We start from the raw sequence: 17,669 nt of genomic DNA, 5'->3' as shown, positions 1-17,669 counted from the left end.
AATCATCCTATGAAGTTTCAACATTCTGGGTCACGTGGTTCTCAAGTTACTGACCGGAAATGGTTTTCAATGTTCGGGCCCCTGTGACCTTGACCTTTAATGGAGTGACCCCAAAATCGATAGGGGTCATCTACTGTGCATGAACAATCATTCTATGAAGTTTCAACATTCTGGGTCAAGTGGTTCTCTAATTATTGATCGGAAATGGTTTTCCATGTTCAGGCCCCTGTGACCTTGACCTTTGATGGAGTGACCCCAAAATCAATAGGGGTCATCTACTCTTTACGACCAATCATCCTACGAAGTTTCAACATTCTGGGTCAAGTGGTTCTCTAGTTATTGATCAGAAATGGTTTTCAAAGTTTGGGCCCCTGTGACCTTGACCTTTGACGGAGTGACCCCAAAAACAATAGGGGTCGTCTACTCCAGCAGCCCTACAACCCTATGAAGTTTGAAGGTTCTAGGTCAAATGGTTCTCCAGTTATTGCTCGGAAATGAAGTGTGACGTACGGACGGACGGACGGACGGACAAAAGGACGGACGGACGGACAGGGCATAAACAATATGTCTCCTGGGGGAGACATAAATATGAAGTTGATTATCTTAAGATGTCTAATTCTGATGGCAAATTTTCATGGCCCTTAATTTGATATAGAATTGAAATATTATGAACCCATTAAAATTGAATCTGACATATTTAATGAGACCATAAATCAATTTTTTAATAATTAACGGCCATTAACAGAGTATAAAAAAATTAATGGCCCCATAAGTTCTTACTAATTAATGTGGAATTAAGGGGTACTTTTTAATGGCACATTAATTTCATGCCAATTAAAAATTTTTAAGGAGCCTGTTAACTTATTTTAATGGTTTATTTTAAGCAGCTTTTCATGGCCGTCAAAGTCATTTTTAATGTATGGCATTAAAACTATGGTCATGAAAATCCAATTAAATAGTAAGAAGTAATGGGTGAATTTTAATGGTGACCTGTTAAAACTCTGTTAAAAACGTTCGAAAAAATTAAGGCCAATTTCATGACCCTTTTAATGGCATGTGCATCCAGTAGTGTGGGTAGAACCACCACCCTTCTATAAGTCGGCTGGATGGATTCCTCGCATAAAGAATTCAACGCCCAGTGTGTGGCTTGAACCCACATCGGTGAGGGGCAAGTGATGCAGTCAGCAGCCTTAACACCAGTGGCCACAGAGGCCCCCTCTTCTACATTTGTATTTCCCTATTTTGAACTGACCTGGTAAGAACAAGACCATTTTTGGGTAATGTGCAATGCATTTACCGGTAACTGGACAATATTACTAATTAACCTTAAGCATGCTGGCGCAACCCATGCAGACCAAGATCTGGCCCCAATTTCACGAAAAATCTTAAGTAATTAATCAGTTAAGTATGTTAATTTAAAATCATGCAATTACTTAAGTTATTGTTATTTCATGTTGATTTTTTCTATAACAACGTATTTATAGCTAAATTATACAATGGTTAGTAGTATTTTTCTGCAGTACATGTACTTATTTCAGTCAAGCAAATATGACATTTCTACTTAAGCACTATATAACGAACTTAAGTATTTGCTTAAGTTTATTTCTTCTTTCTAAACTTCTTTTCTGTGAACATCCGAATTGTTGTGTTTTGATCTATGAAAAAGTCATATACATTCTGATATAGATGACAAGCATTTGAAATAACAGACTTAGCTAAGCACAAGGGGGGTATTCGATCTACTCCTTACCACCGAAACAAAATGGCGGCCAAAACTGAAAATGTGAGTTTTTCTTACTTTTTATCTTTTTCAAAGATTTCTAGACCATGACGCATGGCTATCAACCTGCTCCACTGTTTTTTCTATCTGTCGGTACCTTTAACTTTCGAAACAGAGCTGTAATTTGTCTGGAATGCTGGTCATGGGATTTGAATCGATAGAAAATCCTCCTGAAAACACGGGATAAGGAATAGTGCGATTAGCAAAAATGGTCTTTTTTCCCTAATTATTCAAATAGTTGTGAGCTATTTTTTTCTGATAAGAAGTGAAATTTCATATATTTCCATCATGGTTAGTCTGGAGCCGATTAAAAGTCGTAATTTTAAATTACACAGTTTTTTGTCTGATGGTAAGGAACAGTGTACGAAACTAAGAGGATAAGGTGCAGTTCACTTCTTCAAGCGACTTTTTTCTTCGCTCTTTTCAGAGTCAATCAAGTAAAATTCTGTCACAATAATATTTTGGTGATCATTTATAACTATCTCTTGCTCAATGTAGGAAGATTTAAAAAGTATCCGCCTGTCTATCAGACACGTGATGTACTGAAAGCCTAAAGTTTAGCAAGTACTTAATATAGTATCCCTCGCCAACATTTAAGTATCTATAAATAAGTCGTTAATAACAAGCAATTGCCTTATAAAAATGTTGAAATATTTCTGTCTTAAAAAGTTAAACCTACTTAAAATACAATGTGTTCTACTAAAGATAGTGAAAAATCAGCAACACCACTTAAATTGTTTAGGCGTTATGCATTGTTGAAATATACCGCTCTTCTTTGTAATTTTGCTTTAAGATACATACGTTATGCGACATTAAGGCACAATAATTCACGATTTCATGGATACATACAGACAAGAAATAAGTCGTGGTTGAAGCTTTAACTATGTATACGACTTTTCATAATTATGGTTAACTCTTACATTATGACGTTGGTTTAGAGTTATTAAGGGAAATATACCTCGGAAGTTTCGCTAGTAGATTATTGAACGAACATTTAACAGTTACAATACATATTTAAAAACATTGACAAAAGGCAAATCGCAAACATAATTAGCTCATAAAATCATATATATACTCTTATGATGCCATTAACGTATACATTTGGAAGAGCAATTTGAATATTTTTTGTGTCCTGCCTGTATCTTAAGCTGCACTACCAAAGTAACGTATCATTACACTGAATTACATGGGTATGAGAAAAAATACATTCAAGTAAGGCTTAAAGGCACTCGCTACAGTTTTTCCGGACTGGTCGATATTTACCCCAACACCGTGCCAATTTGGTTTCGATGTAACTCACTACAGTGTTGGTGCGGTCTTCTGCGCATGCCCGGAAGTGATTATCTAATGTTGCGTACGGCAAAAATGTGCAAATTATTGTATGTTCGCATGCATTTGATGTACAAAATGTATAATATACTGACTAAAGGTTAGGGTAAGTATCACCATGGTTACAAAATATATACATTTAAAGTACTTTTAGTTCAAATTGCTTCAATCCGACATATACTGGAGTCTGTTATTTATACCAAAGCTCCAACTCTGCATTGAGTCACAGCTGTTTCTAATCCCATACCATACCCGTACCGTACATTCGTAAACTATAGGTTTTGTTTAAAAAAAAACGGGGGAAACTGTCATCGTTCTGTGCCATCAAAATGCTTCAGAAACACTTTAAAATCTGATTATTAAGAAACCTGCCGTTTGATAATTTTATATATACATTTCTAAGTCATTTGCTCAAACACTGAAAGAGTATTTCGTGCCAGCCTGCGTTGTATAAATGCCCGCCACACCCCACCTCGTTGTAATTTGATTTAAGCGAAATCTAATGTGGTGACCTATCAATTTTCTTTTTGTTTTAGATTAGGTAGACATAACCAAAGGTATGTGCAGAGTTTGATTAAATTCTATTATGTGAAACTAGATAAAATAGCAGAAGTACCAACTTAAAACTGACAAAAATATGCAAAAATAGTCCTTGGGTCTGCTTAACAAGTATTCCTTCCTTTACAAAATCATGTTCTTTTGATTTCTCTGAGCATGTTTCAAATAGATATATTGTTTTCCATTATAAAAATGCTTAGATAATGAAATCTATGCTGATTATTGTACTTTACTGAAACATATTTTAGGATTACAGAAATTTTGAAAAATGTTTAAAATAGCACCATATCTAGGGCCAAATAAAATTGGAACAAAGCTGGTGACCTAGTATTTTTATTTCATTTTTCAATATATCATAACATGATCTTTTAATACAAAACATTTCATCAAAATCTATTATTGAGAAAAAAAATACGAAACTGTAGCGAGCGTCTTTAATATGTGGCAAATATGATTGTTATTTATCAACATTATGCATTTTATACCACGAATTTAAGTTCATTTAATTATCAAGCTTTTCTTGTAAACATTTATGTCAATCAATTATAACATGTATTAAACTTGTCGAAAAATAAAGCATGCAACTTTACAATAATACTTTTAAACAAAAAATATTGTGGTTATTCCTTTGTAGTAAAACCGTTGACATATAATCAGCATAATCTTATGCACAATATGACTGTACAATCTTGGTAACCATCTGATCAGAAATATGCTTATGGTAACGTATGTATCCCAAATTAAGAATAACGAATCAATTCATTTTCGGGCACCAAAATTCGTGTTCAAGACTGCCATCAAACTGAAGCCGACCATTGTAAATCAAAAGCACAAATGCTTAATTATTCAAATTAATTATTTCTTACGATTGTCAAATTAATTATTCGTAATTTCAAAGGCGGCGCTGATAATCTCGTTCTATTGTATATTTGTAAGGTGTCAGCCCTTATAACAAGTGCTTTTGTCATTGAATCCATGAATCACACAACATTAAACTGTATATAAGAAGAATAACTGCATATTCAAATATTAAAAATTAAATGTAATCAAAAGTCACCATATCAGAACTTTTCCAAAGAATGAAGAAAAGATCATTTTATTTGAGTACAACCACATTCATGAACCAAGCATCAACACAAACCGACAATTCTACATATAAAATCATTCAGAATTAACAGTTCTGTTAAGTCTGTCTTTACTGTAAAGACTTTTTCAAATATATTTACAATCTTGTAAAAAGTATTTCAAGCCATATCACGGTTGGAACAAAATTGTATGCCCTTTTACTGTAGGAAGTCAACAGTGAGTTATTATTACTAATACACGCACACATACACCAATAACCTATGTAACCTATGTATTGATACATACGTTTCCGATCACTGTGCTATGGGTACCACGGGTATGCTGTTTCCACTGATTCATTTTGTATTAAAAAAAATGTCAAACATCTACCTTTATGATAAAAATGCCATGACATACGACCAGTTCTGTAAACAAAACCTTTTTAACAAGAAATTAATATTAAAGCATATATTATCAGATTTTAAAAATAGAATTTGCATGACGTTTTGAACAAAAATAGTGATAAAAACAAAATTTTTCAGCAAATTAAAACGCCCGAGCGTTTTTATTGGAACCTTGACTTCAAAAAAATAAAAGAAGCCTCATGTTGTATAAAATGGTTTGTCAGTAAGATATCAAGTATATAAGGATACATACGTTACCATACGTAACGTATGTATCAATAGCTTGTACTGTATTTATGGCGTACTCAATATAATCACAAATAGTTTTTACTTTAAGGAATATTAAATTAGCTTCCTATATAAACCGAACATTACCAGCGGAGCCCGTTGAACATTTTCAGAAAAAGAAAACACGTCTTCAAGGTCAAATGTGCGACTTTACATGTGTGAAATCTGCATCTTATGACGTAGACGATACAAACTGATGACACTGTCAATTAAAACTGAGTGACACTTTCTTGTTTATGTTATGTTATTATTTCTTATGCCATCTAAATTAAGATGGACCTCTGTTTCAAAATAGATTTACTGAAAATGCATGCACTGTTTTGGCGTGAAAAAAACTACTCTACTTGCGAGGTATATTTCCCTTAATAACTCTAAGCCAACGTTAACTTATAATGTAAGAGTTAACCATAATTATGAAAAGGCGTATACATAGTTAAAGCTTCAACCACGAATAATTTCTTGTCTGTATGTATCCATAAAATCGTGAATTAGTGCGCCTAAATGTCGCATTTTAACGTATGTATCTTAAAGCAAAATTACAAAGAAGAGCGGTATATTTCAACAATGCATAACGCCTAAACAAGTTAAGTGGTGTTGCTGATTTTTCACTATCTTTAGTAGAACATATTGTATTTTAAGTAGGTTTAACTTTTTAAGACAAAAATATTTCAACATTTTTGTAAGGCAATTGCTTGTTATTAACGACTTTGGGCGCTATACCAAATTTAAATTTATAGATACTTAAATGTTGGCGAGGGATACTATATTAAGTACTTGCTAAACTTTAGGCTTTCAGTACATCACGTGTCTGATAGACAGGCGGATACTTTTTAAATCTTCCTACATTGAGCAAGAGATAGTTATAAATGATCACCAAAATATTATTGTAACAGAATTTTACCTGATTGTCTCTGAAAAGAGCGAAGAAAAAAGTCGCTTGAAGAAGTGAACTGCACCTTATCCTCTTAGTTTCGTACACTGTTCCTTACCATCAGACAAAAAACTGTGTAATTTAAAATTACGACTTTTAATCGGCTCCAGACAAATCATGATAGAAATATATATTGAAATTTTACTTCTTATCCGACAAATAGCTCACAACTATTTGAATATTAGGAAAAAAGACCATTTTTGCTAATCGCACTATTCCTTATCCCGTGTTTTCAGGAGGATTTTCTATCGATTCAAATCCCATGACCAGCATTCCAGACAAATTACAGCACTGTTTCTAAAGTTAAAGGTACCGACAGATAGAAAAAACAGTGGAGCAGGTTGATAGCCATGTGTCATGGGCTAGAAATCTTTGAAAAAGATAAAAAGTAAGAAAAACTCACATTTTCAGTTTTGGCCGCCATTTTGTTTCGGTGGTAAGGAGTAGATCGAATACCCCCCTTGTAAGCAATTACTTCAGTTTTTTTCGTGAAATTGGGACCAGGTACCTGGATAGAGTCACCAACCTTTCATAAGCCAACTGGATGGCTTCCTCACATGAAGAATTCAATGAGGACGTGCAGGCTGATCATGGTCTGCACTGTTTGCTATTCAGTCAGTAAATTTTCAATGAACATCCCTTTGATACATAAGTGGTACTACAAACCAGTTTTCTCAGAGACAATTTCATGCTCCTCCACCTGCAGCTTGTGTGTGCAAGTTATCTGATAATGCGGCAGTAAAAAAATGAAAATACACTATTATTTGATAACCAAGATTCTGTTAACAACAGAATTACATGTAATATAAACAATTGAAACAACCTGGTAAAGCTTGCACACAATAAACTTAAACATGACTGTGAAAACATTAATATTTGCAGGGACTCATTTCTGCAGTGGGCTCAACAGTTGCCTTAATCCCCATAATAGGGTCCTATAAAACGAAGAAAAAAATCTAATATATTTAAGCTTTAAAATCAATGATTGTGTGTCACCTTAACACATATCATGCTGGACACAACTGGTTCTGCCTTTGCGACCAGTGTAGATCATGATCAGCCTGCACATCTGTGCAGTCTGATCATGATCTGCACTGTTTGCTATTCAGCCAGTATCTTTTTGGTAAGCACCCCTTTCAACAGTTAATGGTACTGCCCAAATTGAAAGATGGACAAATTCATTATAGAAATCTATCAGGGTAAGGGTTAATGCCAACAAAACTAACTGCTTTTATAGTATATATCGGCAAATCTGGAGGTGAATATTTATTTCATATATTGATCCAGTACATATTTAATTGAAGTCTGAAATTAAATGGATGTTTCTGCAGTATTAAAGAGATAATGATATCTGGTGCTGGTGTATAATTGTTTACCAAGCTTAGTGGTTTTCAATGTGAAGAGATAATGTTCCTATTCAAATGGATTTGCCTTGGGGAAAAAGAGTGGTTTAAACATTCAATGAGGCTTCCACAGTGTTAAAGGTGGAGAAAGAATGAGAAAGTGAATGAAAATTCCTTTTAAAAAAATCAGACTTTTTAACCCCAAAATACATTTGTATATGAAACAATTGCATCAACATTACAATTTCTTTACCAGTTTTAACTTTTAAGTATGCAATATTCTGTTTGAATCTGTTAATTTCATTTTCTAGGTAAATTTTGCTGCTAAATAATTAATGGAATTTTTCAAAATAACTTCTCACTAAATTTTCAAACAATAGGTTAAGCATGTTATATATCAAAGAAAAAAAATTAATGCTGGTAAAAAAAAGAGCCCTTTAAAAACTCCTTCATATCTTTTGGATAAACCACAAGAGATTTCACCAGATATCCATTAATACTGAACACAATATCAGAAATCTATAAAACCAGATATATAGCTGGAAGGAAAGAATTAAAATCCTCCAGAGACAATAATATAAGACTGCTAATTCTATTTTCAATCTTTATGAATTTAATATTGTCATTTTGTCATTCCTGATAAATAGACTGATCCTTTCCACTCTTCTGTTCAGACAAGTCTAACCAAATGCATAGAAAATAAAGATAAATATTTGATATTCAATTCAAGCCTTCACGCTTCACTAATGGCCTTTTCAATCGGCTACCACATAATAGCTACCTGGTTGCTACGATAAATAAGCCCCTGGTTACAATGAAAGTTAATTTGTGTGTGTGATCGTGTCACTTAAATCATTTGTTTTACTTCAAAATTAAACGGAAATTCGATACCAAAATACAGAATAAAGACTGGTTACTTGATCCTGGCATTAAAACAAAAGGTAACACTGCTTCTTACATTACACAAAGCTTTATTTAAGCTTATAAACAGTGGCTTTAAACATACAATACCTCTTGAGATAAGCTTTAAGACTTTAGATTGTAATTTAAACCAGATCTGGCTTAATTGTTTTAATCTCGTTACTTATTAAATAATTGAATTAAAATATTAAGCTATTGTTAAGTGATCTTCTTACAATGTTAAGCTTTAAAATTAAGCAAATTTTAATTGGTTTTTTAATATTATTAATTGCTGCTTGCAAAAATCATGTCTTGACTTGTAAAGTTAATGCAAATATCATGCACATTTTGTAAATGTGAATTTTTTAAGATATTTCATTTCAACATGAATGAATTTATTTTTCAACTGCATAGTCAACACTCGTTTAGATGATTTAATTATTTTTAGTCTGCTGTTCTGTCCAGTTCTTGGTAGCTACACAATTTTTTATTGACCATTTAAGTGAATCTATGGTATAATGAAAATAAATTTTCGTTTAACAGTGATACTAGCGTAATCAATTTCATCCCCACCTATGCCTCATGTGTAAAAGTTGTTAGACACCTGTGAAGCATTTTTTTTACTTGTTTGAAACCAAAGAATATAATCAAATTATCATTCACTACAAAACATTGTGTTTAATCAAACATATTTGATTTGTTAATAACTCAGAGACACATCTATCAGATTATACAAATAATCGTTATCACAGCGCAAAAAATGGACAAGCACTTCTTTGTCAAACTGAATGCACATATCCGCTTCTTGCAATAAAGTGACGATCTGTATGCAACAATGGCTATGTGTACCATCATTCTTGAGCTTCATAGTTCCATATAAGCTCTTCACAACATTTTAACACAAAACGTTTCCATAATTATCTAACATTCTGATAACTTTTTTGACAGTTACAAAATGGAAAAGTCAAAAATCTTCCAAGCTCTTTGTGAAAACAATGAAGAAGAAGCTCTGAAGGTGATAGACGATGATGAAGATACTGATAAAGATTTCAACGTTCGAGACGAAAATGGTAGAACTCTCCTCCACAATGCTGTACTTAAGCTCAAATCTGTCATGGTTTTTAAGTCCCTCTTGAACAAAGTGGACTTCAGTGTCCGAGATGAAGACGGAAATACTGCTATTGATCTCCTTCTTGATGACGAAGACTTTCCTGATGAAGGTGAACATGTTTTCCGAGATTTCGTCCGAGAGAGGATCATGGGAAGTAAGAAAGCTGACCTAGAGGACTTAATGCTCAAAGGCTGGCTCGATATTTGGTTGTCAGATGATGATAACATTGATGATGATAAGGAAGATGTTAAAGAATTCACTGCTGAGCTACCACAAGCCAAGGTAAGAAAATACTAAATTCAACAACAAAGATATTAGAAAAAATAATTACAGTTGCATACTGTTACAGAAAATAAATTAAACACAACCTAAATTTTAAAGATAGTGAACTGAGATTTATCAAAGTCTTGGTGACAAATTAGCTGAAAGTAGCTGTTCCACTGCTATGTAATCAAAATGAGCCTTAGCTGTACAAACATTAAACCTCATTACTCTATATATTTATCTTTTCTCTGGTATATTTAGACAAAGGTTGAGAGCCTACACAAGGCAGTTGAAGAAAGCAAGTGGGACACAGTTCGAGAGCTTCTGGAGGACAAGAAACTGATCAAAGCTGCTGATCGAACCGGACTTCCTGTTCTCCATAAGGCAGTCATACTGGGTGAAACTGATATAGTTGAAAACATTGCCAGGGAATTCATTGAAGCACTGACAGTTACAGATAATGTAAGTAAATTTCAGCAAGACATATTAGACAAATACTTGCATGGAAAATAAGTAATAACACCTACAAAATGCATATTTTGAAACTGATTTTCATGTGTCGTGTTTTTTGTGTGAAATCACAGACAATGAACTTACATGAGTTGCTCAATGATGCTTAAATAACTGCAGAAAATGTTTCTAAATATTCAAGAGAGTTTTAAATTTACCGGTATGTATTGCTGTGGTTACCAATATTATTATCGAAAGTAAACCCATCATGAAAACTACTAAATCTACGCTATTAAAGGGTTCAAGTTTAAACATAAATATCATTCCATAGTTACTTTCTAAGTGATTTTTTTTTAAATGACCATATACATTACAATATCTGAGTTAAATGCCACAGTACTCACATATTTTGCTATATTTTGAAGAAATTTTATGTATACATTATAATATACATAAGGCTATTGACGTTATAGATGGGCAGAACAGCCCTACATTATGCTGCTGGTCGTAGAGATGGTGGACACTTATACAAGATCCTAACAGATGCTGGTGCCACTGACGATGTTAAAGATATAGTGAGTAATAAGTTCCAAGTCTACAAACTTTCTCAAACTTAACCATTATTTCTAAATTTCAGAAAAGGGACAAATCTGACTCCCATTCAAGTATAAAATAACCATAGTATAGTAAACAAAAAGTTGTTGAAACAAAAGTATTACTAGTATTTGTTCAAACTAAGAAGTATTAAAAGATAAGCATTTAATTATTAGTAACTGTGACATAAAAAATACCTCAAGGTAAAGGACATTAATGACACTCGGCAATTTCCATTATGACTTTGTACTGTCATTATGCAATTCAGAATTTTTTGGACATAAATGTAAATGAACACGCATCTGTCTTTCTTTAGAAAACGGAGAATACTGAAATCATATAGAGAGAATACACAATTTGCATACTGTCATTACTGGTCCCCTACCTTACGAACTGAGAAGTGTTCATCTTACTGAAACTATTGGGGTTCACCTTTAGTCTTTCGTTATTTCAGAATGGAAAAGAGCCAAAAGAAATCTATGAGAACCCAGACATATTACCAGGTGAGAGAGTTGTAGAGAAGGTTAAAGAGAAGCTTAAGAAACCTGTACTTACATCTAAGAGAAAGAAACAGGAAGTAACACAACAAGAAGCCACTCAGCAAGAAGGAGGTTCTCAAACAGTAACTGACACAACTGATGCTCCTGCTGAAGAAGAAAAATCCGCTACCCCACCACCACCCTCTCCCCCAGCACCCAAGATACCTAAAGAAGACCCTAATAAGCCAGTTCAGATGTATATATCACCGGATGTCCGCCCAAACCCTCCACCTACAACTGTAGATGGCAGATATGTAGCCGACCATCTTGGCCATGCTTTGACAATGGCTCTATCAGAGATATCAGAACGAAGACCCTGGGATCCCATAGAATACCTAGCACACTGGCTGTATAAATACCAGGAAAATGCTAACTACAACAAAAGAGTAAGCCCATTTATATCATCATATTTTCTGGCTTTGTCATAATACTAATAAGTGATTGTAATCACACTAAATGTTGACAGTTTCTTAAATGAACATTTAATCAACCAGGTGATGGAAAATAAACTTCCACTGTGTGAAGATCATTGTATTTTCTTGTGCTTGAAATTTTAAGAAGTTATCTAATTTTTTATAAAAATTTTAGCAACAAGACCTGTTAGCCGAGATCAGACAAGAGGAGGCAGCAAAGAAACTGGATCTAGAAATGAAAGAGAAGAGGAAAGTGGAGCTTCAGAGACTGCAAGAAGAAGAGAGAAAGAAACAAGAGGCTATTGAGGAGGAGAGGAAGAGGAAGGAACAGGAAGAACTACAGAGAAAGTAAGTGAAATAGCAAGTTTTTCTTAATGAAAAAAATTAGGTAAAAAAATGACATGAAAATAAAATATATATTAAATTTTATGGGTCTGAGAATTCCTACAGTATCTTTGCATTCCATCTGCTTTTTTGTACAGCCATTTTTCAACCAGAGGTGGTGAAATTAGCTCTGCTTTGGTAAAGCATCATTTCAATTATGTAATGGTAAGCAGTCAACCCAACAAATGATTCTAGATTCTGTACCAGTGATAACCTGTTCTCAGCAAGTAACTACCAACTTTTCCTCATGAATCAGAGATGGAGGACAAATGATTTCCAACACAATGTCTGTTATCAAAGAGTCATGGAGAACACATGCCTTACCCAGGGATCCAACTCGCGCATTCAGGGCCATTTAACCTAAAACATTTCTTTGACTTCTAACCATACACCCTAAAAAAACTTCTGTCAAATTGTCAAAGAGAACATTTTCACCAAATCTTAACTTCTGGAATGGTATCTTCAGTCCATAGCTCTCTGTTATGAGAATGCACAGCCAGATTATTTCTTTTTAACAATATTTAATATTATTTTGACTGTTATATAACAGATGATCAACATTTCAGGGCTAAGGAAGCAGCTCTGTCCCAGCAACCAGGTCTTGAAACTGTCATGGAAGACAAAGAAGAGGACGAGACTCCTAAAGAGAAATCCCATAAAGATGAGAGTGGACAAACTGAACTGCACAAACTGGCTGGACAGCATGCGGCAGATCTAATGACCTTGTTGAATATGGGATATAGCCCAGCAGAGCGAGATATGAACAACAAAACCGCCCGAGATATAGCTGTAGACTGTAACATCAGAGAGAATGTTGAAGCTATAGGTAAAAAAGATTTTAATACCTGGTGATGCTATAAAGATGATACTCATCAAAAGAGGAAATTATTTTTAAATGGTTTTCAAAAATATATATTAAGTAAGTTGCGTTCCCTGCAATTGCATTTATGTATTCATAAATTTCCAAACCTTTATCTAGCGGACATTTTTTTTTTCAAAGTTTTGTAATGGTTTCGTGACGTTTTCATTTTTGAATTTAACAAAGTCAACATTACAAAGGCATACTATGTAATTTATTTACAAATTTCATCATACATTCTATATGAAGTTATCAGTATACTGGGAACATTTTGTCATTCTGCGATGCAGCAGCTCATAAGTGATACAAATGGAATTTAATTTTCTAGTGCGAAACGAGGAAACAACATTCATTCACAGTTAATTGCCTTCTACATTAACAGCAGTGTTTCACTTCAAAAGGGCAATTAATAATGGAAGCAACTAAAAAACATACTGCAATTATAGAATCATTTTTGCTGTATGAAAGTGCACAGCTTATTTACATTCAATTAAACCACAAAATATTCACACCACTTTAATATTTGCTTTATTCTGATACACACTGGATTAAAATTATCATTAATAATTCAGAAGCAATGTATAAATCCACTCCTAAATTGTCAGAAGAGACCCAAAAAAAAACAACAAAAAAAAACATAAGTGCTGTAATATAATACCGAATATTGGCATATTTCAGACTTAATAGTCTGTATTCAGTGAATATGTCACAGACAGAAATGCAATACATTAACACCATTTTCACCAGCAAATTTTTCACCTAAATTGAGCTCTATCCTATTGACTAAAACATTGCCTTGAAAAATCATCCAGCAAAATCTCGACAAAATGAAAGAGATTATTTTGAAAGTCAGAAAGTTTCCACCACAAGAATTTCTTAGCTGTATAACTTATCATCTTAAACCTGATAGGCGTAAAAAAAATTGTTTGTTTCCGTATCCCGACTAACCCTAAATTTTTGGCCCGACCTAAATGATTTTTATGCCTTGAGAACTTTTTTTTCAACTATTTACCAAAAAGATGCAAACTGCACTTTTTATGCTTTAAACATGGCCATGGATGTTAGAATCAACTAACTGGGCTCTAAAGGCATAACCCCCTTATTTGTAATGATTTTTGACAAAAAAATAATTCCGAAAGTCTCCTATTAAAAAAAAATTCCAAAAAAAAAAAAATTTCCGACCTACCTACCCTATTTTTTTTGAGCATGTTACCGGAAACAAAGAATTTTTTTTTTAGGCCTAATTTATTTTTGACCTAAAATCTCAACATTTCAGATAAGTATGTACAGAAACTTGTTGAGATGGAAGAATTTGACACATTACAAGATCTGTTACTGGCTGGGTATGACAAGTTCGATGTTGTCCTTGACAAACTCAAGGAACAGACAACAAGTTTACCGGAAGAAACACAAACTTTCTTGAAAGAATTACCAGAACTTCAGGTTGGTTATATATTCTTTAATTGAGTAATTTTACTTCTACAATCAAATCTGTTACTTAAAATACTTTTGCAATTAGAAAAATAACATCAACTTGTTCACTTCATTAAAGTTTACTATTGTAAAGATAAGGGAGTTATAACCTGTAGGTAATAAACAGTTATTTCATTATTTTAGGTCATCAAGCTCAATATTATACAGATTTTATACAAACATTTATTGTACACCATAACATTTTCCAGTCTTAAAAAGTTTGATTGCCAAGAATTAATTAAATAAAATCTTTAAATCCATCGGTCTCCCTTAAAATCAAATACAGTCGAACTTCGTTCACTTGAACTCGGATAATTCAAACACGATCCTTTGCTTTAGCCCATCATTAGGTCCCGGCAAATCCCTGTATAATGTATTTTTATTCCATGGCTTGGAATTCAGTGTTGTTATATTTTCTGGTCCTTTGGGATCGTGGAGTTTATTCAACATATGTGTAATACAGTTCCTCTTAAGCCGGTGCTAGGGGCCGTGAGAGGTGTTGCACATTACCTCTCATGAACAGACTCAATCAAACCGAGTCTGCTATTATTGTTCTTGGTTGCATTCTTTGCTTCCAAAGGATCTTTTTACAGATTTTTTTTTTTGAACTACTGATAACTCAAACAAAGGCTTGCCGGTCCCGTCACGTTCAAACAAACAAAGTTTGACTGTAAATCATTCATTTTTTGCAACATATTTTTCTCTTTATGCAGGAAAGAATAAGTACAGTATTTAAAGCTGTTCAAACAGATGGTCTCAGAGACCTTAATCAAGCTTTAGAGAGGAAAAAACTGGCTGTTGCAAAGGATGAGTTTGGTCGTTCCCCACTTCATATAGCAGTCTTGGTTGGACACAAGGAAGCTGTAGAACATTTAACAAGCAATTTCCCTGTCACTATGAAGTGTAAAGATAATGTAAGTATTATAAATGTGTTTTAAAAAGATATACACTAAGTAAATAAACAAATAAACATAACTATACACTGTTTAAACTTCAAGAGGTCTGTTCTATTTACAATGACATTAAGTATATCTATGGTATGTCTTATCCATATCTAAAAATTGTCATTTATAATGACATTTAAGTATGAAAATGTATTACCCATGTCTTAAATTCAATCTCATTTTAATGCTTTATATTTACATTTTATCTCTGTCTAAAATATTGTATTATATGACAATTTCTAGCTTGAGAGGACACCCCTGCATTACGCCATGGCAGTATCAGAAGATATGGTATCAATTTTAGAAAAACATGGACCAGACACACTAGCTTTAGATGTGGTAAGTTGTACATTTTTCCCTATTCATGTCAATTATTATGTATATATCGTTCTTATAACTTGCCAAGTTTTCTTTACATTCAATACAGTATTTTGTGATAAAACAATGCAACTTATACTTGTATAAATCTTCTTAAGCATTTTATTCACTATAACAACAGCTGTCTTTAAGTGTTGTGTGGTGGCTGTAAATACAATCAAGTATCACCAAATTTTGATTCAATGTTGTTACATTTTCTGACCCTTTGGGACCATGGAGTCCATTCAATTCTGTTATAATAGAATTCAGCATAAGCCAGTGCTAGGGGACATAAGGGATGTAATCATGTTTCATATACCATCACCTCTTATGAACAGACTCAATCAAACCATGTAACACTGTCTAGATAAGCATGAAAACAAGTTTATACTAAGTTCTGCAGACTTTAGATTTAATGTAATATATCTAGTATGTCTATCAATCAGAATTCATGTGAAGCTGCATATTTTTTTCCCCAGAAACAAAGGCCCCCATCCTATTATAAAGAGAATCCTGAAGATATTACTGCTATGAAGAGTTCCTTTACATCACTGTTCACTGGTACCCAAGAACAAAGTCAAGATGAAACCAGTCAGCAAGAAGCCACTGGACAAGAAACCAGTCAACAGGAAGCTACTGGACAAGAAACCAGTCAACAGGAAGCTACTGGACAAGAAACCAGTCAACAGGAAGCTACAGGACAGGAAAGCAGTGAACAGGAAGCTGTGAAACAAGAAGGCCAACAGCAAATGTGAACAACAACAAGAATGGGCTGCTTTTCAAACATAGCTCAGTATTACGTGAAAGGCAAATATTCATTTGATGAAATCTATATCTAAACAGTTTTTACCAGCAAACTTACCATATGTATAAAACATTTCATGTGCCAATTTATTATACACAATTTACATTTTCAATGACTTTTTAAAACTTTTGTGCTTATCAGTAACTACGCATTTATAAAAGATTGCATTTTCAAGATATATTAACATTAAGCTTTTTTCCCCCCACATGTTCACCCCTTCTCTACATTTTGTATATGTCTTTGAAATACGATCCTGATATTTTTGAGAAATTGTGATATTCATATTTGTGATATACTATTGTAATATTTTAGTTTTTAGCAATATTCTTTATTTTTTAAGTTCTACAAGTTTTCTTTTACAAAATAAAACATAAATGTGTTTTTTTGTTATAGAAGTTATCCAGGACTGTCAATTAATTTATCTACTTGATGTTTGACATTTACGCATAAACATAAGTGGCATGAATGGAAACTGGGTTGTTCACAATTGTTTTCTGTATAGAATTACATTTCTGTATCTGAGATTCTCAAGGGATTATCTAAACTAAGGCAAACAAACAGACAAATGGAAATAACAGGCTAATTTCTCTCAAAATACGCAGTTTGGGATCAAATTGGTTACAAATTTCATTCAAAAGGAACATATCTGGTAAAACTGTATAAATTATTTGATCCTTAACAAAATAGACACTATTCTGCAAACAAGCATAACACTCCTTCAGACTACATGCCAGAATCAAGTTAAAACAAGAGCTGTTTACAAAATGTTTTTGCTCTCCATCACAATATGTCCCATTTTCAGTCCTGAGATCACTATAACCTTGCCCTTTGACCTACTGACTCCCGTCATAAATCATCCTATTAAGTTTGATGACTAT

The 17,669-nt window shown here is 33.4% G+C and overlaps 2 protein-coding genes across 2 annotated transcripts in view; one reads left to right on the top strand and one right to left on the bottom strand.

The window, feature by feature from the left end:
• Positions 1 to 17,669, bottom strand: part of LOC123532939 (coiled-coil domain-containing protein 34-like) — a 40,870-nt gene that overhangs the window by 11,193 nt on the left and 12,008 nt on the right. The gene's annotated exons all lie outside the window — the stretch shown is intronic.
• On the top strand, positions 8,481 to 17,171 carry LOC123532938 (uncharacterized). The gene is made up of 11 exons (XM_045314559.2): positions 8,481 to 8,639; positions 9,547 to 9,991; positions 10,235 to 10,435; positions 10,897 to 10,998; positions 11,472 to 11,942; positions 12,145 to 12,317; positions 12,920 to 13,179; positions 14,489 to 14,655; positions 15,399 to 15,599; positions 15,873 to 15,968; positions 16,466 to 17,171. Exons 2-11 carry the CDS (start codon positions 9,554 to 9,556, stop codon positions 16,739 to 16,741), a joined length of 2,385 nt encoding a protein of 794 aa, XP_045170494.2. The 5' UTR covers positions 8,481 to 8,639; positions 9,547 to 9,553; the 3' UTR covers positions 16,742 to 17,171.

This window comes from Mercenaria mercenaria, chromosome 11 (assembly GCF_021730395.1).
Source record: "Mercenaria mercenaria strain notata chromosome 11, MADL_Memer_1, whole genome shotgun sequence".
In the NCBI taxonomy this organism is placed as follows: Eukaryota; Metazoa; Mollusca; class Bivalvia; order Venerida; family Veneridae; genus Mercenaria; species Mercenaria mercenaria.
This window is presented reverse-complemented; position numbering and strand designations above follow the sequence as displayed.

Bases quoted from the DNA above. Each gene is read 5' to 3' on its own strand.
- LOC123532938 (XM_045314559.2), top strand. From the start codon at position 9,554: ATGGAAAAGTCAAAAATCTTCCAAGCTCTTTGTGAAAACAATGAAGAA. The intron at 9,992-10,234 runs GTAAGAAAATAC...TGGTATATTTAG, and splicing joins CTGAGCTACCACAAGCCAAG to ACAAAGGTTGAGAGCCTACA. The intron at 13,180-14,488 runs GTAAAAAAGATT...TCAACATTTCAG, and splicing joins AGAGAATGTTGAAGCTATAG to ATAAGTATGTACAGAAACTT.